The sequence below is a fragment of the Protopterus annectens genome, chromosome 6.part0, assembly GCF_019279795.1.
Source record: "Protopterus annectens isolate FY-2018-M chromosome 6.part0, PAN1.0, whole genome shotgun sequence".
NCBI lineage: Eukaryota > Metazoa > Chordata > Ceratodontiformes > Protopteridae > Protopterus > Protopterus annectens.
In genome coordinates, this window is record NC_056737.1 from 168,549,120 (window position 1) to 168,574,213 (window position 25,094).

General features: G+C 41.3%; 1 protein-coding gene across 1 annotated transcript in view; it reads left to right on the top strand.

The window, feature by feature from the left end:
- The window catches only part of LOC122804053 (extracellular calcium-sensing receptor-like), a 245,218-nt gene extending 220,363 nt beyond the window's left edge, over nucleotides 1-24,855 (top strand). The window contains exon 5 of the mRNA XM_044073726.1: nucleotides 23,930-24,855. Within this exon, the coding sequence (XP_043929661.1) occupies nucleotides 23,930-24,855 (926 nt within the window). The remainder of the gene's footprint in view (nucleotides 1-23,929) is intronic.
- The last annotated feature ends 239 nt before the right edge of the window (nucleotides 24,856-25,094 follow it).

A 25,094-nucleotide genomic window follows, 5' to 3' on the forward strand; every position in this document is an offset into this window, starting at 1 on the left:
ATACTGCACATTTAGCTGAAGTGCATAGCCATTGCAGGGAATCATGAGGCATCTCTATTGCTATACAGTGTGAGTTACAGACACAGTTTAACAGTTCATAGCCATGATTGTGTTCAGGTACAATACATATATACTGCAGAATTTGACCCACGTCACCGAGGTGTATACACACTAAACAATGATGTGGAATGTGTGACACAGGTCACTGAAGGGTATACGGATGACACCACTGCACATCTGCAACCATATTGCTGCTACCTGGCAACTATGGCCAGACATGGCAAACTCATCGGTACACCATGCCCCACATGACATCTGTGTACCAAACACACACACACACACACACACACACACACACACACACACACACACACACACATGAGGAGCAAGGATGACATTGATGTCCAACACCAGCAAGGGGAATGTATTGTATCTGTGGGCTGATGTGGTTGTCTGTGTATGTATGTGGATACTGTACAGGTGACTGCTGTCATGTCATGACACACTCAAGATGTTCAACACATTTTATGTGGTGGATTGATGTCACACCTATACAAGATGTGCACAGGCCTGTAGGATGTCTAGTGTTCCACATCTGCAATATAACCATTACACAAAGGCCATAGTTGGACCATGTGGAGCCAATGTATGACAGGGTGTACACACAAGCACATCACATCTACTGTGTGTGTTGCTTCATGTCTCTGGCCATTCTCCATGGCCATGTGTGTACATGTGTTGGCCAAATGGTTGTGACGGGCATCTATTTCACATGTCTGTGTTGTCCCATATGACATACACCCATAGATATCATATGCTCCACTGACAACAGGGGTATGCAGACAAAGGGTGGTATGTTTGGTATGTGGGATATGTTTTTCAGGATAGTTAGGCAGTGTTGCAGCCAGCCCACTAGATGTCATGGACATGTCAGATAGCACATCACATTGTGTGACATTCATAGCAGGGGTATGATCCACACCGGTGAATCCTGTGGGCTGGCCATACTCCAGCTCACTGTGTAGTACTGTTTGTATTCCCCACATGTGTAGTTCTGATCTGTAGTACATGTCCCTACAGTGAACAGTACCTCCACCATTGTATGCACAGCTGTCCACACATCTGGCAATGACAGTTTGTGAGGTTTCATGTTGGTGTTTCACATAGTTTGCAAGTATTGCACATGGGTAGCCATTGTGATGCATTGCAGGTCCAACCTGTATATTGTGACAGGACCATACATTATGTGTACATGTGGTAAATGGCCGCATAGCAGATAGATCTGTACATTAACACACCTGATAAATAATAACAGTCTCACCTGCAATGGGCTGCTGTCGCAGCAGAACACCAGAGGTAGCTAAATAGGAGTAACATAGCAGTATGATCATTATCCACACCTGTATGATAGCTACAGGATGCAATGTGCATGTTAATACATACGTCAGTACAATAGACTATACTATGGAGTATGCACATGTGTGCATACACAGAGTAGCATACTATAGTATGCGGCATGTGTGTATACATGCCTTGCATATGATGTTACATTAGATATTGTACAGTGACACATGTAACTATATGGAATATAGTTGTTATGGGTGCAGTAGTGACTTACCAGGCAACTCCAGGCTCAGTGGTTAAGAGACACCCACCTCCAAGATATCGGCTAAGGTTTGTGGATGTTGTTCTGCAGGTGCCCCCAGGTTGGCCAGTAGCTCCTCAGTACATGTGAGTGGGGGCTGGGTTGGTGGCCCACCACCTGTTGCACCTTTTTCCCTGGCAATTGCATTTGCACACTGTTTTGCCCGTCTAATGAGGTCTGTACAGTGTCTGCGCACCTGCTGGTATTTGTGGTTGTGGCCACCCACATCATTAACCCTCCTGCGAAGTTCCTGTCACAGGGAATCCCACTGTTGTGCATCCTGTGGCATATGGCTGAACAGTATATCATGATTGTTACATAGGTATGGGATGAGGGCCTCATCCTCTAAGCGGGTATAAGGTGGTAGCCTTGCACATGGCAAACCTGAAAGACATAATGATGGAGACAGGTCACAGTAACTCATAGAGATGTACAGAACTACAGCTGAACATACATGTGTATCACATTTATTACAATTAAATAGTTGTCTTTGCAAATCTACATGACACTGACACCACTGACATGCTTGTGTCACACACATTTGACACTCAATGGTGATTGGATATTATCACCATATATGTGTGTCTGTCACCTGATTATATTGCTTATACTCCATGTGGATGCTGTCTTGATGTGGGCATGTCTGTTTGCCTGTACTGGTGTTCTCACTTATCAGCACATGCCTGGATGTGTCCACATTAATGCAGTCAACGTTGATACTGTGTATATGTCACATATATAGACTTACACTGCCTTGACAGACATGACCTGTGACCCTGCAGACTTGCTCATGGAAGGTTTTGCATGTATGTGTTTTGCCATATACATCTACATGGCACTGTACAGCAGTTCAACATCCTGCCATGTATCACCTGTGTTGCACATGTGATACACATGTACACAGGCTAGCCAGGTGGTATTTGGAGGGATGGATATCAACTATAGCTTGTATGGTCAAAGTCAACTAGTAGGCTATATGCCCTGGGCCATGTATGAATCTAGGATGAAAGGTTACCTAGCTGTAGCCAACAGGCAGGTTTCTGGGGCCAGGTGAAGCAGTGCCACATAACTGATCCACAGGGTTAATGATACATTTACCATGCGGTCATCACACCATGTCTGAGGGGGGGGGGGCAACGTGCATCTTTGCTGGACATGGATGCATAGTATGGCAGGAGTATGTCCAGTGTATGGGACAAGGATCTGTCCAGCATGTAGTGATCCTTGTACTACGGAGGTGGATGTCCATGAAGTATGTGTTTGAGATCAGGATGTGTACGTGTAGCATGTCTAACATCACTGGGTTGGACATGGCTTTATTCAGGGTAGGCATCATGTTACATAGTGGAGATGGGGATTGGGAAGGCTGGTGTAGGCCATCTGAATATGGCCAATACCCCTTAAAAGAAATATGTGATCTGATATAAGTCACTTGAGTGTTGAGTATGGCTGGACAATGATCTCTATATTCATGGATGGCACCCTGTCATGATTAGGGTTGCTACATACGACTACTTGACAGGTGTCATGACGTAACTATCACAGGAAAGACAACTGTCCAGCTGCATCCCTTACACACAGTGTCCATTATGTTGACCGCTGCCTGGGTGGTAGTTCAAAGGTACAGGGTTATTAACATAGGGGTGACAATGCAATATGTAGCTGTCAGATTGTGGCCATATGTCACACACCTCACTCACAAAGCCCCTTCTGTATGTTGCCCACAACACTCTGAGTCAGCTATTGTTCCAAGGTCATAGTCATTTGCATACTTCAATAGGCAGATGCCTTCTGTTAGTCTGTGTGGTATAGACTACAACGAGGGGGAGTACAATGAATTAACCCTGTCTTACTGTGGCTGGCACTGGTGTGATGTGCATGTATTATTCAGACACCTTGTGTAGTGTTGGTTCTGCCAGCAGTCCCATTGCAAAACCCTCCTGTGAGATAGGAATGTACATCTAGTATACTGAGTGTAGGTGGAACACAGTATGGGTGATGATGTCCTATGACCTGGCAAGGTTATGATATGTAGTGTGAAATCAACCTTACTGTCATCTACATCTGTACTGCTGACATCAAATAAGATGATCAAGGTTCATGGCCTTTCAGACCAGACTCAGCAGGGTAGTAGTGCAGTACTTCCCATTATGAGTGCTGTCTCCCCCTTTGTGGGTTGTGATACCTGTTCGGGTGCACCATTCAGTGCCTACACAGGCTGACATGAAGCTATGCTTTACATGATGTGTATGTGGAGAGCAACTTGTTTTGCCATATGTGTATGATACAACCTGGGATGTGGACAGGTCCCATGCAGCCTGAGTGCAGCTTATACATGCATAGTTGTGGTTACAGAGGCTCTGTAGTGTACATGGATATATGATTGTGTACCTGTTGGGGGGACAGTGTGTTTATGTTATCCAATACCCTATCTGGATTGCTTATTCATGCTCAGCACTTGTAAGCACTACGTAAGCTACTAATTACTATAGCACTCAGTCTTCCTCATTACCTAGAGGTAAACAGTTTTTGTACATACTTTTCTCACTTGCTAAGAGAAAAACAACTCTTGTACTCACTTTCCTCACTTATCTAGGAGAAAATAGTTTTATATTCAGGCATGTCCAAGGGTCAGCTCCCAGTGTTCTCTCCTGTCTATCTGATGAATCTGGGCATCTTGAGGCAATGTAGAAATTGCCTCATGTACACAGACAACCCTCTCTGCCTAAAACCCAACACTACAACCTGTGACAGATGCACTTATCTAGCCAAACTGGAGATAAAGCTCTCTCCAACCAAGACTGAACTTGACAGTCATGTGGAGAAGGTAAATATTTGCACCACACCACACCACACTCATCACATTGTCTCACTAAATATACACCACCATGTGGATACACATGGTAACACAAAAATATTCACAGAGGCTTTCAATAATAATCTGTCTAAGCAACAAAGACCTCCAAAGCAGAAACACAAGCAGCCTCCATCCCCCAACACAACCCCAATGAAAAATAGCCCACAGTCTCTGTGTGCCACTCAACCACAGCCAATAAGGCAAAACAACGTACCCAACACACTAGTCATAGGTGACTCTATAGTCAGGCACACTGATGTCCCACTCACCAGGCTAAACAAGGAGAAGGTTACTGTCAGCTGCCTGTCGGGTACCAGGATCCGCCACATAACCCACACACTCAGGTCACTCCACAACAAGTACAAATATGACTCTGTCATTGTCCATGTTGGTGTGAATGACCTGAGATGTACCTCCCTGGACTACATGAAAAGAGACATGGAAGAGCTCTCCGATCTTGTAGCCCAGGCAGGTATGACCCTAGCCCTGAGTATCATTCTGCCATCGCCCAGAATGATACCGCAGTATGAGGACAAAATGATTGACTTCAACAATTGGCTAAGCTTCTGGTGTCATTCTAAGGGGATCCAGTATCTGTCTGCTTGGGATGACATGGTCGACAGACCATGGGGCTTTGCCACAGATGGCTTGCACTTGTCACCCCTGGAATTCTGGATACTGGCTAAGGCTCTTGCTGCCCCTATAGTGCCTTCTTTACACAAGGTTCAAATAACATATTCACCACCATAACAGGAACAGGCAAGCACAAACTGAGGGTAATGCTACTCAATGATGGAAGTCTAAATCTCAAAATGCACTCACTCGAAGCACTCCTTGTAATGGAGAACATCGATATCTGTGCAGTGACTGAGACTTGGTTCAAGGCTCCAGAGAGCACCCCTGCACTACCAGGCTATAACTCATACCACACTTTTCAGCCATGAAACCTGGACCGAAACACCCAAGACAGAGGTGTGTCCATATCCACCCCTCCAGGCTAGTTGCTTAGAACAATGCATCCGAGGTTATCCAAGTGCAACTACCTCTTGGCTAAACTGCAATCCAAATTGTAGCTTGCTACAGATCCCCCACCATGCCCCAAGATTCCCACTCCTCTTTTCTTGATGTACTGGAAATTATTAGGGTTCAACCAAACACCCTACTAGAGGGCGACTTCAACTACCCCACCATTAACTGGGAAAACTACTCATGTACCAACTCATTAGCTCAACGCTTTCTGGAATTCATAAACTCCAATGCCCTGGATCAACTTATCCACACCCCCCACCAGGGGCAACAATATCCTAGACCTAGGCATTACCAACATGAGTGACTGGTGTTCCACACCTGAAGTCAACTCCTCGTTGGTCCGATCTGACCATAAGCTAAACACCTTTGATATCCACATTCCGCCCCAACCCCATTAAGGAAACCACAGTATAATATTTCTACAAAGCCAAATTCATGCTTCTTAAGACAGAAGTGGTGAACTTCATGACACCCATGCAGATGGACAATACAGTTACAACTGCTGAATCCTACACAAATGCACTCTATAAGAACTTACTCAAGTGCATGGATCGTGCTATCCAAACAGAACCAAGACGCTATCCTCCAAAATAAGGAAGCCAATCTGGTGGTCCCCTGCCATAAACAAACTGTACAACAGAAGGAAGAAACTGTTGCAAAAGAGAGTATAATCCCATGAGTGGAGGAGCTCCCTGGTCAGCCTCAGTAAGAAGCTGAGATCCCTTATAAGATCATCCAAACTAGCTATGACAAGAAAACTGCCACTAATTCCAAGGACAACCACAAAGCATTCTATAGCTATGTCAAATATCTCAATGGCAACACCCAGATCTGCTCTGAGTTACAGCACAAAGGCACGAACATTACAGAACTAACTGATATTGCCAACATCCTGGCAGATAGGTTCCGTGCTACCTTTCCCCCCTCTCACCCCCTAAAGGGCCCAAATCTATACAGGAAGAATGCAGAGTCCCTGTAATCACAACTACGCAGGTAAAAGCTGCACTCTAAAGCCAATATCACAGCATCCATGAGACCGGGCAACATCCCAGGCTGCGTTTTACACGAACTTCAGAACAAACTGGCTCCCCACTTATGCACCATGTTCAATAATAGCCTTCCATCAGGCTTTGTGCCCCCTGAATGGCACACAGCAACAGTTATCCCACTCCACAAAGGTGGTGCCACAATGGACCATGGGACCTATTGCCCTATAAGCCTGACTAGCCTGGTCTGCAAGACTATGGAGCACATCATCATGGATCTCATTCACAAAGACATTGGGTACTTCCAAACCTTTGACCCCACCCAGTTTGGCTTTGTTAAGGGCAGACCATGCCTCCTAAACCAGGTGGACTTCTTTGAGACAGTTACCAAGGCATTAGATGATGGTAAGGAGGTCCACACAGCCTACCTTGATCTCTCAAAGGCTTTCAACACCACTCCCCATTCTGGTATTATCGACATACCCATCCACCTGAACATTAACCCCTACATCACAAGATGGTTTGCAAAGTGGCTCATGGACAGAACCCACACAGTGGGAGTTGCATACCTTAGGACAGACTGTAAACCAGTTGCAAGTGGCGTCCCCCAGGGCTCAGTCCTAGGACCCCTCATGTTCGGTATATACTTTTCTGAGGTACAGGCAAGCACAGTTGGACTTTGGCTGAAAAGGTTTGCAGACGACTGCAAACTAGGGGCCATCATTTGTTCCCCAGCTGATACAGACACCCTCCAGAAGGGTTGCACTGAGACGGATACCTGGTGTTAATATCATGGCCTCAAGCTGAATGCCAAAAAGTACATAGTCATCCCCTTTGGATAAAACTAATTACCCACGGACTACCACATAGGTGCTAGTCCCCTACATACAGAAAAGGTAATAAGGGATCTGGGAACCCAAGTATATAGCAATCTCTCCTTGGATAACCATAATGCCAATGTGGTTAGAATATCCTTCTACATGGCCCCCCAATCTGAAATGGGCTCGCATCCAGTAAAAAGGAGGCCATTGTGCCTCTCTACTCATGACTTACTAGACCCATTAAAGGATACAACACCCCATTTGGGATGTACCTTACAATCAACTGCAACAGCTTGAAAGACCACAACAGTACCACACCAAGAGGATTACTGACCTCAAACAGATAACCTATGCAGCCCAACTAAAGAAACTCCAGCTGTACTCGGTTGCATACCGCATACTCAGAGGTGATCTCTGCTTGACATACAAGGCCCATGTCCAACCCAGTATTGCTGGATATGCTCCACCTAAATAAAAGCCCCTAGAGCCACATGCTCTAGGTATATACACCTAACCACAACAATAGCTAGGACGTGCTGGAGGGATAGATTCTTGACCTGGAGACTCCCCATGCTTTGGAACATGATTCCAATATACATCAGGCAGGACTCCTCACTATCACTCTTCAAGAGAAACCTTGATGGGGGGATGGGAGACAGATATGTACCCCAGGGATCACTGCAGTGGCTCTGCTGGACAGAGGCACAGGGAACTAATGGCTCTGCTGTTCAGATGCACAGGGAACTAACCTAAGGAGGTGGCGGAAGCCAACACACTCTAGCTAGGCTTATAAATAACATTGGGAAGACAGCCTAGTACCTACCTTTGAACCTATTACATGTGTTATGTGCAGGGATAGTTAACTATCTCTTCCATTTTACTTTGCTATCATGCTGATAAACTGTCAGGTGACTACAAGTCATATGTATCCTGTTATTGTCTATTGTAAATGCCAATAGACAAAACTAATGTTTGCCTAACATAACAGTAATGCTATGTAAAATGTAATACATATCTGCCTACAATACTGTATATTACACAGTTATTGGCACAATATCCCACAATGCAAATCATAATTGCACAATAGGCCCTATTTTGACATGTTATTATCAGTAATACACCCATACATATTCCTACCGTTACAATATATCAACATATACTATCCCCTGTTATAGCGTGTACTTGTTGGACCAGGTCTACTTTAATTAAACGAAAGCAGAATCCATGGAATGCAAACCCATCACCACATAAACAATGAAATGCAGTAACTTCGAACACGCCAACCACAAAATTTAAACATCAAAACCGCAATAGTCGGCCAACCCCATTGCCTGTAACATACTACCTATGCAAACACAACAACAAAAAACACATACATACACTAACCAAAACCCTACTTCTTCTTTTGGCTTATTCCTGGTTAGGGGTCACCACAGTGGATCATCTGTCTGCTCATGATTGGCAGTGGAGTTTTACGGCGTCGAGTTGCCAGCCTGGAGCTCAACCTTCCACAGAAGGCACATGCACGCCTAGGTCCAATTTAGAGTGCCCAATTCACCTACTGCATGTCTTTGGGATGTTGGAGGAAACCAGAGTACCCAGAAGAAACCCACACAAACGCAGGGAGGACATGCAGACTCTGCACAGAAGGTACCGCAGCTGAGAATCGAACTGGAGATCCTCTTGCTGTGAGGCAGCAATGCTAACTGCTGCACCACTGTGGCCATCCTAACCAAAACCCTACTACTAACCCTAAATTAAAGCACCAAAACTCCACTTGTAACCCTACAATAAACTCCACATACACAACTATCTATGCAATACCCTTAACCCCTCCCTAACCCTAAGGTCTGCAACTACTGCACACTTACACTAAAGAACTATACCCACACAAAGTAAATATTCCACACACATACACTTAACAAAACCCTACACTAAACCTTACATACATTACCTATCTATGCAATTACCTTAACCCGCACCCTAACCCTAAGGTCCGTAATTATCGTGCACTTACCTTACGGAGCTATACTGCAGATGGGCCAACAATGACAATTCAACATTTCTGATTTCGCTATTTAGTTCGCTTGACATTTCTGCATTTTGCTGTTTACGTGTCGATGGATTCATATTCGATGCATTCCACTTTTGTTTAATTAAAGTAGACCCATTGGACCAACCCTGCCACTGACAGCAGCTGGAGAGGAATTGTTGGGTTCAAAGCCCTTATATAGCATCCCTTGTGGTGTATGCAGTGTTTGCCTTGTGAACTACAGCAGTGCACAAATAAATACTACAAGCGTTACTATACTCAACAATACATCACTACAAGATAACTGTTTCCACTATATGCATTGCGTACACTTTAATCATTACAGAACAGGTACTACATACACAGACATACTGAGTGTTCTACATACCTTATTAGTAACCCGAGGTGCTGTTAGCTGTTATTTCAATCCTTTTCAGTTTGTGTTTCAATCTTCTTTGTAATGCTCTGCTGGTATATACAGATGGTTTGAATGTGTGACAAGCCATCCTTTTATAGTTAAATATTGGAAACATGTGCTATCCTGACCACCAATTGGTGTTCCAAAGTAGTTAATTACATGCACATCAGTTGTGCAGCTACTCCATTAGCCAATACCATGGCAACAGTGGTGTATAATTGAGTACTCCACTTGGGCGTTGTCTCTTTGCCTTACTTTCAAGGAAGATGGCCTGGATGTGTTGTTTGTGATGTACAGCTATATGGAGACAGACAGAGGTATATTAGCTTCATGACTCCTGTGGATTGTGTGTAATGGCTAGATGTTATTCTACATGTGAGTACAGCTGTTATATTTCAGAACATTGCTACTTATGCAGGGTTTGTTTGTACCTGATACTTCTGCAGATGTTTCAGTCTGGCAAGTATGCTTGGGCAGCTCAAGGCTGTATGGCTATGCATGAAATGTTAGGTGGTTTACAGTGTGCTCACCAGACAACTTTGGTTAGGTGTATATCTGTATCATACTGTGCTGTTAATCAGTAATTGGTAACACTTCTTGGTGTACACACAACCCTCTGAAACGGGATTAGTGCAAACAAACCCTGTAACATCAGCAGCTATTCCATTGTATAACAGCAACTATTTCACATAGGGCCATGTTAATGTGTCTCTGACAAGGTATGTTAAGGCTTCTGCAGATGTTGTATAGGGAGTGAATGATTTGTGATGTTATTACAGTTTGTATTGTAATTGGTTTGGGTGTGGCGGAGATGTTGGTGGGTGTACATAGCAGATGCAGGTGTGTAGGAACTGCTTTTATACATAATTGATATGTGTGAGGGTTCCTTACCTACTTGAACACCTATCCTTCAGTGGACTAATACTATGGAAATTGCAGGCTGATTCATTAAGGCACTGTTAATTGGTTCCTGTATAGCATGCAGGTGATGTTAGTCCTTGAATCCTTTCGGCAATACATCGGAATGTAATAAAGTGTTGCTACATGAAAGCTGTCTGTATTGCTGTCGTAGGTACTTGCAGTCATTGGAGTTGTGTTGGTGACTGACCCTCTTATGCTAGGGTTGCCACCTTTTCAAATGGCCATAGTGGGGCATTTTCGGGACACACATCTGATTTTACAGGTTGACACAAACCCAAAGTCAGTACAAAGGATAGAACTTTCCTTTTTTGCCTAAATATAAGCTCATTCTTGTAGCAGTTTAGTTGCTTATCCTGTTTCTTGCAACATGTAGGTATTTTAGATACAGAAATAACTATTTTATGCAACTATTACATTACATATGGGACATAATTATGTCCTACAATCTCAGGACATTTGCCATTTTTAATATTTTTGGTCAGGACACAACTGCCAGAAGAGGGACTGTCCCTTGCAAAGTGGGAAAGGTGGTAACCCTATCTTTGGCTCAGGTCCACAGCACATATTTGTAATAGTGTATAGGCATATACTCTCCATATCCTTTGTTCATAAAGTTTGGCAGTGGCAGAATTTGTGATTGCTATGGTCCATGTTATACTCATATATGAACACTTCAACTGCTGTATATGGGATACCTATGAAATCCCGAATGCACACTATTCCAATGCCTACAGAACCAGGCCCAGACTCCCATACCCCACATTACCGAACACTCAAACTCACGACAGTCAAACTCACGAAAGTAACACAAACACAGAACACACACATGCACACACAGACACACTGCTACGCACCACATCCAAACAAACCATCCTACACTACATATGAGCAGGTGGGCCCCTACTTTAATATTCTACCTCCGTGATCGCACAAACAGACGCCCAAAGCAAACCCACACTAACACATTACAGTCCCCCAGGAACACACACCACACTCAGAACACACACTTACACACACAGCCCTCAGAAACACATTTACACACAGTAACCTACCTGAACCGCAACACCAGAAGTATTAACTAAATGCCCATTAACACCGGGATTTTAAAATTCATGCTTCTGGTGTTTCAGTACTCTTTCGGTCTTTAAGCCTCGTGATTATGCGCGTCGGTATGTCAAGCATTTGGTATTTGGTAGGTATCCCATTTATATGTACCTCCATAGTTGTGTAGATTTTGTTAACCTATCTATATATCTACACATATATGTATATCCCTATATATCGACATATAACCCTCTCTCCCCCCCTCTCTCTCAATATATGTTGATTTATATATATCTATATATCTATATATCTATATGTATATATATATATATATCTATATATATATATATCTATATATATATATATATATATATATATATATATATATATATTTATATAGCATACACCTTTTATTGGGTACATGGCGGTTTGTTCTATTTCCACACATTCCTCCCTTTTGTGTTTTAACTTGTCAGAATACACAAATGCCGTTGGTACATCACAGGTAGCTTAGTGGTAGGTTATTGTGAAGATTGAGTACATGGTTGCATGTTCTAATCTTGGCAGTGGTCATTTTACCTCTCAGAGCAGGCAATGGTAGAGCAAGGGTGATTAACGCCCATTTCAGTGGTTCTGTGTTCCAAATGTTTATTATTTTGTGGAATACTACCTATATATGCAAGCTGTGGTTAAGGTATACTATGTAACATGTAAATCATCTCTGACTTTATTGGGATTTGAACCAGGACTGCACAGGTATTATGCAAATGCTGTAGCCATTACACTATTGACATTAATGTTTCTTCTGCCTATTTCCTATGTCCATGAATCCTATGTGTAAGCTTGGCTAAACAACAGGCAGAGCCACCCACACCCAGTGAGCATCTCGAAATACCACCATAACACATGAATTGAGAGACTATACATTAACATCCTAACTACATTTGGCATAGCCCCTCACTGACACACTTCAGGGGAAACCTTGATGTGTGACTGGCCAACAGTATATACACTCCTGGGATCATGTGTCCCAGAAACATACAGCCAGGGTGTGGGGGAGCCACTCAAGTTTTATAGCTGCAAGACCTGTTGGGGAAATTGAATGCTGTTGAGTTGTCATGCTAACATGCCCTTTTCAGATCACTATGTGCCCCTATCACCCTACAGCACCCCAGTCTTCAACAGCTTCCAGCAACTCTGCCTGGAATCCCTTCATTGGCTATGCTTGACAGAGGCTCAGTTACTTCATCAATAGTGCAGGTAAAGCTGCCACTGTGTAGCTATGCTTCTAAATGCCCTTGGGCAGATAGCCTACTACCTATCTGTGAACCTCTACAGTGCAGGCCATCTCCAACATCATATGTGATTATGCAGAGTTTTCTGATCACAATATACAGTGTAAAAACACCATGTAGTCAGACAACGGTTAAGTACAGCAACAGTATACAGACTACTGATACATAATCACTCCAAAAGCCTATCTTGGAAGCTAGTGGACATGTATAGGTTTCAGGCTTTGTATTGCTTACCAGTAGGTTACCTGCAGGAAAGAGCACAGACGGGAAACATGCCTGCAACAATGCCATACCAACTTGCATGTGTCAGCCTAAGGATTTTGAATGATGGGCAAGGCTACTGCTGCCCCCATGGTGCCATTTTTGGGCAGGTCTCAGAGGTGAATCTCACCTCCATGAACTACACAATAGCGGAATCAATGAGGATTTGGCTACTCAACACCAGGGATAGTACTCACAACATGCACACACTCACAGCAGCCCTCAGTATGGACAACATCTACATCTGTTCTGTGACTGGGACCTGTATAAGACTCCTGTGAGCACACCAGCACTACCAGACTGCAACCCATAACACACATTTCAGCCACTGAACATGGACTGGCACAGACATGGAGGGGGTGTATCAATATTCATCGGGAATACCTATACCTCCAAGTCAGTGGGCAACATGATACCTCTGTGATCATCCATGTGAAGCTAACATCAGCCACAACTGCAATGCAAACAGTGAGCTGCTACAGATAACCCTCCATGACCCAGGAGCACCACTACAACTATCTGGAGACAGTGGTAAACATGACAGTCCTACCAGACACCCTGTTATTGGTCAATGCTGGCTACCCTACACTTAACTGGATAACCTATTTGAGTATTCACTTCCAGGCCCAGCACTTCCTGGGATTTATCACCTCATATGGCCTGTATCAGTTGGTAGATGGACTAACGAGAGGTGAAAACATACTAGAAGTGGTGATCACTGACATGTGCAACAGATGCACTACAGCAGAGGTAAACCGGTCACTGTTTAGATCTGACCATGAACTATTCACTGATGATTTCCACTCCCAACCATCTCCCCCCCAAGGAACACACAGTGGATACCTTTCCTACAGCTAAATTCACAATACTAATGACAGAGGTTGGAGGGTTCACAGCCTCCATGCTCAGGGATGACACTGCTCAAGATACAGACAGAATTACAAATGCAGTCTATAAGCACCTACAAAGATGTATGGGTCATGCCATCAATGGTAAACCAGGACTCGCTACTCCTACACAAGGACACCAGTCTGCTGAACCCCTGCATTATACAGGCTATACAACAGAAGTAGGACAGTAGTCTAGAACAACAGAAAATCCCAAGACATGCAGACGTCCGTGACCAGTATTAGCAAGATACTTATGTTACTCATGTAATCATCCAAGGCTGACATCCACAGGTAAATAGGCATGGATTCGGAATATGACCACAAAGGCAATTTTGGCTATGTCAAGGATGTAAGCAGTAACACACAGATTTGCACTGTGCTGGTGCAATATTGCACTGAATATACTGACCCTACTGATATCACTAACACACTAGATGATACATTTGAAGCAAGCTTCACCCCCTATAGGGCCCACAACAATACCCAAAACATACAGTATCCCAGACATCTGAGACATACAGGTGGTAATGGCCCTTTCAAATGGCATGACAGAGCATCAGTGGAAGCAGATGCTATCCCAGACTGTATCCTGCAGACACTACAAGACAAGGTGACCCCCCGCCTAATTTAGCAATTCAACATCAGCCTCTACACAGGCTACATGGCCATTCACTTGTGCATGACAACAGCTATTCCACTCCACTGAGGTGGTGACACAATTGACCATGGTAACTACCACCCCATAAGCCTGAGTAGCCTGATCTGCTTGGCTATAGAGTGCATCCTCATGGCACTCATTAACATAGAAAATGGTAACCTCCAGACACTTGACCCAACACAGGTCAGCTTGACTATGTGCAGATCATGCCTACAGAACCTGTTTGACATCTTACAGTCACCTAGACTTTAGGTGTGGGGTGTGGTAGTTCACTCATACTACCTGGACCTTGCCAAGTGTTTTGACACCATTCCCCATGCAGGTATTATTTCCACACTCACCAGCCACTACATACACCCATACATCACAGGTTGGTTTGTCAACAGGCTTACACATAGAACCCACATGGTAAGCCTAGCAGCATCCAGGTCCATCTCTTGACCAGTCACAACTGGTGTCCCACAGGACACCGTCCTGGGACCCCTACTGTTTGCCATATACTTCTCAGAGGTACGGGCTAACACAGGTGGACTACAGCAGGCCGTGTTTGGTGATTACTGCAGACTGGGAGCCATAACTGACAGTCCAGCTGTCATAGACGTCCTTCAATGGACCGCACATAGACCAACACAGGGTGTCAGAGTCATGGCCTCCAGCTAATGGCCACATACTGCATGGTCATTCCATTTTGGGAAACTACACACACACATATTAACACATGAGTGGCAGACACTATAATTCAGATGATGCAATGGGCATGTGGGGACTACATTACATAATGATCTCTCCTTTGACAGTCATATCTGCAAAGTAGTTAGGACATCCATCTATGTAGGCCATCTGATTACTTAAGGGTTTGCATCTAAACAGACTTAGGTTATTGTGCCCCTTTACTCATCACTCATCAATCCCATCATAAAGTATGAAAACCCATTTTGGATGTACCTCAGGAGACACATCCGATAGCTGGAAGGGCCATGAATGTATCTCGCAAAGAGGGATAATGCCCTCAGACATGTGTCCTATGCTGCCAGACTGCATAAACTCTTGCATTACTCAGTGGCATCTCATTTATTCAGAGATGATATTTGCTGGCCAACAAAGCCATGTCCAAGTCAGGCTTAATGGATATGCTCCACCTATGAGAATCCATGTCACAGTGAGCCACATACTGTAATGAGCTACATCTTGCCACAACCATAACTGGAAGATGCTGGAGTGACAGGTTCCTATCACGGGTACTCCCCATGATTTGGAACTACATCCCTGATTACATTATATGGAGCCCCTCACTAACACTCCAGGGAATCCTTGCAAAGTTGGTGGGCAACAGTGGATACACCCCAGGGGATCCCACAATTGGCTCTACTCCACAGAGGGACAGTTAGTTAATCAATAGGGTGGCAACAGCAGACACATTTTGACTATGCCTATGAATGGACTCAGGCAGTTTGGCATGTACCTAACTATGTACCTATGAACCTATACATACAGTATCCACACATGCTGATAGCTTAATTTACTGTTCAGGTATTGACTTACCTTGTGCCAATGGCAGTTGTGTGTACAATAGTTGAGGGCTGCCTATGTAGGATGCACACAGTAGACCACCTATACATGGCAATTTACAGGTGGTCATGTGTGTGGATGGTGGAGAAGGGTGTCAGTCCGTAGGTGCCTACACTGTCAGTGTGTGTGTGCTATATGTTTCCTCTTTGCCAAGGCATGGGCATACTGGGCATGCCTCCGTCTTCCTACTGGGGCTGGCACAGGGTGTTTGTGGTCTGAGTCCCTTTGTGCCTGTGGGGCCCTTAGCAATGGTGTTGGGCTGTGAGGGCCTTCACCATTCTGTCCCTGCTGCAGCTGTTTCCGCAGGATCATATTGTGTAGCATGGCACATACTATGAAGATGTGGGCACACATGCCTAGAGAGTACTGCAAGGGTCCACCAGATATGTCCAAGCAACGAAACCATGATTTCATCATCCCAAACACATGCTCTATGATGATTCTGGTTTCTGTGTGTGCCTCATTATGGCATTCTTGCATGGGTGTGTGTGCATTTCTGATGGGAGTCATCATCCATGGTTTCAGTGCATAGCCAGCATCCCTCACCAGGTGGCCATATGGGATGTCCCCCCCTGGCAAATACCTGATACAGCTGTAAGGTATGCCAGATGTGGGAGTCATGATAGCTTCCAGGGCTGCCAGCACACACATCCATGATAATGCCCTGGGCATTGCGCATGACCTGGCAGTTAATGGAGGGGTATCCCTTGCAATTTATGTAGCGCCTACCCTGCTCACCAGGTGGTGTCTTGATGTGTATGTGTGTGCAGTCGATTGCACCAAGTACCTCTGGGTAGTCTGCCACACAGTGGAAGAGACGCATATTGCTGGCCAACTCCTCCTGCAATGGGGGAAGTATATGTGCTCATTGGCATGTGATAACATGGCATCCAGGAACTGGTGGAATACCCTGGATGCTGATGCCTGTGAGATACCCATGATATCCCCAGTTGGCCTTTGAAAGGTACCTGTGGCTAGTATTCTCAAGCTTACACATACCTTCATGTCCACTGGGATGGGTTCCCCTCTGTTATTTCTGGCTCTGAGGCGTGGCTGGCACAGCTCAACAAGTTGCTGTATGGTGTCTCTGTCCACCCTGTAATGCTCTACTATCTCCAGATCATGTAGCCCCTGGCAGGTTACCCTGGGTCTGAACACTCTTCTCCTCCTCCGGTGCCTAAGATGGTTGTCAGCATCATCCTCCACACCACTGTCAGTCTCCAACACATGCTGGTGAATCAAAGCTATGGCAGCCCCTAACAAGTGCATATTAAAATTTCCCCATCTGTATACACCAATGGTGCAGAGTGTCTGGGAATACATAAGTGTGTGTGAGGTGCTTACACACTTTATATTATTGTGCAATGGATGTTGCTGGTGTAATAGGGGGTGTATGTGCAATTCCATCTGCAGGATATCGTAATTATGGGTTGCACAGCAAGTGCTGCTATTGTGGGGCCTTTGTTGTTGAATTATGCTTGGCTGCTGTGATTCATTTATTGCCCTTTACTTCACTTTTCAACCTGATTCCCCTCCCATTGTCAGGCATGCATCCAGCTGCTGGCTTTTTTGTTTTGTACTTTCCCAACCCAGGATTGTGTAGCAAAATGTGTTATGTAGCTGATCTACTACAAGTTTGCTTTGTTCTGCTGTGACAGTTCTCTTTTCTTTGCAGTAGACCACCTCCCCTTTCCTGTTCTGCAGGTAGCTGCTAGCAGCCTTGTTAGCTGTTGTCAATGGCCCACTGTGACTTCCTATGTGCTAATTACTCATTTGTACTCCAATTACCATGCTGTAGCATTTCCTTATTCTCTTCCTGTATCCTTCCTGTTTCAGCTGTGGTGCATGCTGCACACAGCCGTTTACCGGGTTTCGAGCGCGTTTTCATCCAAGTTCACTTGCACTTTCAGTTACCTTGTGTGCTCTCAGCTAAGCAAAGCTATGGCTACTTCCACACCCCTATCCTATGACTTTGCTTAGCAACAGGCAACCTGGATTAGCAATGCTCCAGTGTGCTTACAGCTAAGGTGGCGCACCCCTCTCTTGATGTCATCTTTATCTCCAGGCCACACCTCAGTTTTGTACTGCTATGCTGTGAGGTACATCCTTACGCCGGCGGGGATTTTGCGATTCAATGTTACTTGTCTCATTTGCATGGCATTGACTACTAATTCCTAGTTACAGAGCAGAACACTGTCACAAGCCCTTAGCAACCCTTGCACCATGGTTGTGGTGTAGCATGCGTGCCATTGACTGTTATGGGGAATTCATGAAATGTGTTACATTGCTGTTTTATTACATATAAATATATTTTCATTGTGATCCAGTTTGCGTACCGATGCACTACGATTTTACTTTGCATTAGTGTGGCCATGACATTAAATGTTCTTTTTTATATGTTGTGCATGTTTTTTTATGCCAATGGCTATATATTTAGCCATTGGCATATATTAACAGTATAATACGTGAGTTTGGTCCACTGTCATGGCACCGATATTACGTTTGAAAAAATGTAATCCTTTTTTGGTTTACATTTCTGCATGCTTACGCTACACCTGCACCACTTCATGAATCGCTATATACTTTCATTTGCATGCTACACTGCTGTGCAAGGGGTAATTAGCATACATGCACCGGGTGCTGTGTAGCTGTGGCATACGCTGGTAGTGCATGTGGAACAGCTCGTACCTGAATTGCTCAGTGGCCATATTTGACATTAGATCACTGACGCTATGCGTATGCCTGGTGCAAGCTTCATGAACCCTGGAGTAGGCCTTTTGTTTTAAAATTACTCTCTGATTTGGTTGTACAAAGATAATTACTTCTAATATACATAATTACCACAAATAATGTATTAGCTTTAATTTCACACAATCTGATATTTCATTACTCAAATCAGTAACAATTCTAAGGAGTAGCCTTTTATTTTTCTCACTTTTTATTACATTCTATGCAGTTATAGTAATGGCAGTAGCACAGAACGGACGTAGATTACCATTCTTATGATGGATGAAGGTGGCTTTGAGGAACTTCTCATTAAAACAGGAATTAAATATTTCATGTTTAAACTTGTAAATAGTTTTAAATGTTTTACAGTTATACTCAGGGTTCATGTTATGTTAATATCAGAATCCTTACTATCTAACACAATCTATAGGAATGTTTTCATATAAATGTTTGTCCTTAAATGTAAATGGACTCAACAATCATATAAAGAGAGGAAGCTTAACCAAATATTTGAAAAATGAGAAAGTAAATATTGCATTCTTGCAAGAAACTCATATAATAGAAGAAGATTTGAATAGGATATCTTTTAATGGCTAAACTGCTACTCTATATTTGCAGAATCTCATTTTCGGACCAAAAGAAGAGACATCATGATATTGTGGAGGAAAACACTACCAGTACCTAAAATAATCTACACGTATTCAGACAAAAATGTCATGTTCTGCTTAATTATTCTAGAAATAAATAAAAAAACTAATCACATTAGCTGATACTTATTGGATACCTGGTGTTGGTGCTGCAACAGCGAATAAATATCTTGACTTACAATCAAATATAAGGGAGAAATAATATATGCAGGTGATTTTTAACTGTATTCTCTTCAGAAGTGACACTACTAAATATGATAAGTTTAAGATATCTGGACCTGCTAAAAGATTGAACAACTTCATCAATAATTCAAATATAAGAGATATTTATGAAAAAAATAGAACCCGAATCCCTAAAATACACACATTAGTCATACAGATACGGTATGCAAACTACCACTGATAAGGTATTGGTTACAGATTATTTATTCTCAAAACTTCAGAAAGGTTTCATTAGCTCCTGTCCAATGTCTGACCACAATGCTATTTTCTTTAAAATCCACATGAAATCTAGTATATTGGCAAAGAATACCAGCATACATTGTTAAGATAAACAGGTTTAAGGAATGGTTACTGAAAGAAATCAAAATATTTCTAGACATAAATCACAATGATAGTACTTCTAAAGTTATTGTCTGGGATATGCTGAAATCTTACATTTTTGGTAACATCAAAACCTGGTACCTAAACAAATGAAAGGAATGGGATAATACGCTATCGAGAATACAATAAAAAATCAATGAACTAAAAACACATAAACACAAATACAGAACTGAAACAATTAAACCTTGATTACATGGAAATTCTTAATCACAAAATGGCAATAAATTTAGAAAGAATCAAATTACAGTCTTACTCTGTTAACCCAAAAAATATGCATAGATGAGCTGTGAAATCAAAAAACCTAACCAATGTTAAACATATAAGGGAAATTGTTGATGAAACTAAAAATAAAACTAAAATTGTAACAGATTTAGAAGATATTCTTGAGACTTTCAGAAAACATCACATAATAATAAATAACACAAATCCAAATATTAACAACATCCCAAAAGATAACTTCTTAAATGAGAACATAGGCAACAAACTATCAATAGAACAGAATACCAAACTTCTCAAACCAATAACATTAAGTAAACTAAAAGAGAGGATTCAAAGCCTTAGGAACAATAAAGCCCCAGGATTAGATGGATTAATAGGAGACATTTGTAAAGTACTCACAGACAATACATTAAAGATACTTTTACAAGTTTTTGAGGAATTCAGAAAAAAGACAAGCTCATTCCCTTCCTAGAAATATGCCATGATTTCCCCTATCCTAAAACAGGACAAAGACCCCAAAATATTAACTTTGTATCATCCCATTTCACTATTAAATGTGGACTATAGCATGTTTACATCAATATTAGCTAACAGATTAAATCAACTGATGACTAACATAATAGGTGATGATAAAACAGTCTTCATCCTAAATAGAAGAGTACAAGACAATGTTATCAGGCTCCTTTCCTTAGTAGATCATGCTAACAGGAAAAAAAAAGAACTATCAATTATTAGCCTAGACTTAAACAAGGCTTTTTACTCTATAAATTAGTCCTATTTATTTAAAGTATTATCAGTATATATTTTTCCCCTGACTTTATCAATATAATTAACAGATTATATGTAAACTCAATATCATACATCAAAACTTGTGCTTTTTTATCAGATCTGCTCAACATCCTAAAAGGCACTAAACAAGGCTGCCCACTCTCCCCATTATTATTTGCCCTATCAGTAGAACCTCTAGCTAACTTCATAAGAGCAAATTCTAATATAAGGGGATTTTCTGTTAGTCCAAGCTACATTTCTAAATTACAACTTTTTGCAGATGATGTCATGCTAACAATTGGAAATATAGATTCCTCTATAGATCATATAACAAAATCCCTGCAAGTTTTTGAAGAGGTTTCAGGCCTAAACTTTAATCACACCAAAACAGAAACATTATTAATAAATTAAAGAGTAAATACTTTGCTAAGAAAATACAACAATTTTAACTGGGCAAATGACACCATTAAGTACTTAGAAATATACATAAAGTCAAACTGGAATAATACTTTAAAAACAAATTACAAATACCTATTATCCAGAGTTAAGGAATTTTTAAATAGATGGAATAAAATGTATTTCACGATAGAAAAAAGACTGTCATTAAAAAAAATGATCATATTACCCAAAATTTTGTTCTACTTCCAAACTTTAATTGCCTCCCCATCCAAAAAGTTAATGAAGCAACTAAATTCTATGTTAATAAATTTCCTATGGTTTCCTCAAATGCCAAGAATCAACCATGCTTGGCACTACAGAAGCTGGAAAGATGGGGAAATAGTATTCCCAAATTTAGAACTTTATGCGGAATTGACCATACGTAATGTGATGAGCCAATGGTTAAACTCCAAATATAGTTCTAATTGAAAAAATCTCCATAAAAGTATCTTACTATCTGACATAAACACAAATATTGACAATAATATGTTCTTAGAAAATAAAAAATCTTCCTTGTTGTCAAAGAAAATTTCTACACCACCAATAAGAATAAAAAAAATCTCTTTTCACTAATTATATATTAGATAATTAAAAAAATAATAAACAAAAATTATATGACAAAAAGCTTAATATTTTTAATATTTCCCATAGTATACAAGAAAACATGTCTGGACTCTTTCAATGTATCTAAAATAAAATAATGGAAGAAAATGGCTTAGTTTTCTGGCACCAGTTTCTCTGCAATGATAATATTCACGAACCATGTTCTCTTATGGCCAGGTATAACAAAAAGCACAACAACTGGTTGAACATATTTAGAGAATTCATAGTTAATGAATTCAAAATATGTCATATCACTAGCACAACACCTTTACCTAAAATACTTTCTCTTCTTTGTGAAATAAACACTTTGCATATTAATAATATTTTATCATTGCCAAGTATATATAAATCTTTACGAACCAATATGCAAATCCCAGAGGACTCCTTATGGAATTACACAGAGAGAATAAACAAATACATTTTTTCAGATAGTAATAAAGAATTAGTACTTAAATCAATTAGCAGCACAATGTCACCCCCTTCTTGGGAAATCTTCACTTGGAAATACATCCATAGGAGCTTTATTACCCCACATAAGATGGACTTGATATAAAAAAATAATCTGAATAAGTGTTGGAGATGTGAGGAAATGCTTTGTGCAGATTGGGTACACATGTTTCTTACATGTAAAATAGTAACTCCATTCTGGATAGAGTTTAGAAATTTCATAAAAGCATTGTGGTTAGACAAGTGTGAAGTATCTGACTCGTTATTATTGTTCAATGCACCAAAACCAATGCATATCCCCAAAATACAGGTGCACCTTTTTTGGTCCTTGCTTGCAATTGAAAGAAAAATCATTACATCAAATTGGAAGTGTAAAAAAATCCTATAATTTACAGATTTTTTACTATTAGCTAAACTTGTATGTAGTAGGGAGTTGCAAACTATTTCAGAAAGAACTAATAAGATAACACATAAGAAATTAACTTGGTTGAAGCTTGAAAAACTACTAGATAAAATGACTTTGTTTAGATTTAAAGAAAAGCTATTTGTAACATGGTTTAGTCATTGCAATTAGACAACTTGAAATGATCTACATGCTTAAGGGAGTAACCAATTTAAATATGTATTTGATATATATCATCCATTGTTTATTTAGTAACAGCATTTGACGTTTGACAAAATGTAATAGAATTATAAAAACTTACAGATTAGGAGGCTTTATAGAAAGAGTTTTTGGATTCAGTGCACAGCATTTCATATTTATTAATTTGCCCGTTTTAAAATTTATTTTTTTAATTGCAAGAAAGACTTACTTAATATGGCTACTATTAAATTTGAAGTGAATATTATTTTCTCCAAATATAATTGGTAATTAATTTATATTATGTTAATTTGGTGCTTTTCTCCCTGGGCCTCCTCCACTGAAAATGAGATAGTATCCCATTTGGACTTTCTGAGTAAACAGATGTCAAATAAAAATAAATAAATAAATAAATACAGTGTATAATACAATTTGGCTTAAATTTAAACTTTGTTTCACAATCTTTTCCAGATTCCATTGAGTGTGTAAAGTGCCCTAAAGATGGTTGGCCCAATGAAAGACACGACAAGTGTGTCAAGAAAGAAACAGAGTTCCTTTCCTATGAAGAAACACTAGGCATGGTATTAACTACTGCTTCGATTTTCTCAGCAATGGCTACTGCTGTCACCCTAATAATCTTTCTAAAGTACCATCATACGCCTGTTGTCAAAGCCAACAACAGAGAACTTAGCTATTTACTTTTATTCAGTCTTATGTCATGCTTCCTGTGTTCATTAATTTTCATAGGCCGTCCCACACATGTGACATGTATGCTTCGTCAAGGTGCATTTGGCATAATTTTTACATTATCTATCTCTTGTGTTTTAGCCAAAACCATTGTGGTGGTAATTGCCTTTAATGCTAGCAAGCCAGACAGCAGCCTAAGGAAGTACACAGGACAAGGACTGCCAAAAAGTATAGTTATTCTCTGTACAACTCTTCAGGTTATAATATGTATTTCTCTGTTAATTGTATCTCCTCCATTTCAAGATGAAAATACAACTTCTGTAATGGGGAGGATCCTTATAGAATGCAATGAAGGATCACCTGTGGCATTTTGGTGCATGCTATCTTACATGGGTCTTCTAGCAATTGTAAGTCTTCTAGTTGCATTTCTGTCAAGGAAGCTGCCAGACAGCTTTAATGAGGCTAAATTTATCACATTCAGTATGGTGGTATTTGTTAGTGTGTGGATGTCATTTATCCCAGCCTATCTGAGCACACAAGGGAAGTATATGGTGGCTGTGGAAATATTTGCCATTTTATCCTCAGCGGCTGGACTGCTGCTTTGTATATTTGTTCCTAAGTGCTACATTATTCTGTTTAGACCAAGAATGAACACCAGAGACTACCTAATGGGGAAGGGGGTGTTTATGAATGAAAAAAGATTAAGGTAAATATTTTTAAACAATACCAGAAACATAAAAAGGAACCAGTTTTTTACCTCTTGCTAGAAAAGTGCTGTAGTCAAGCAGAGAAGAATAATTTAGTTATATGCAGAATTTTCTTTTTCATGACGAATGCCTTGCAATCAGATACATTGTAGCCAGAACTGTTTATATTCAATTTATTTCTGTTTATACTGAATATTTTTTCAACTGTAATGCACATCTGATTTTTTCTTACTTATCAATAA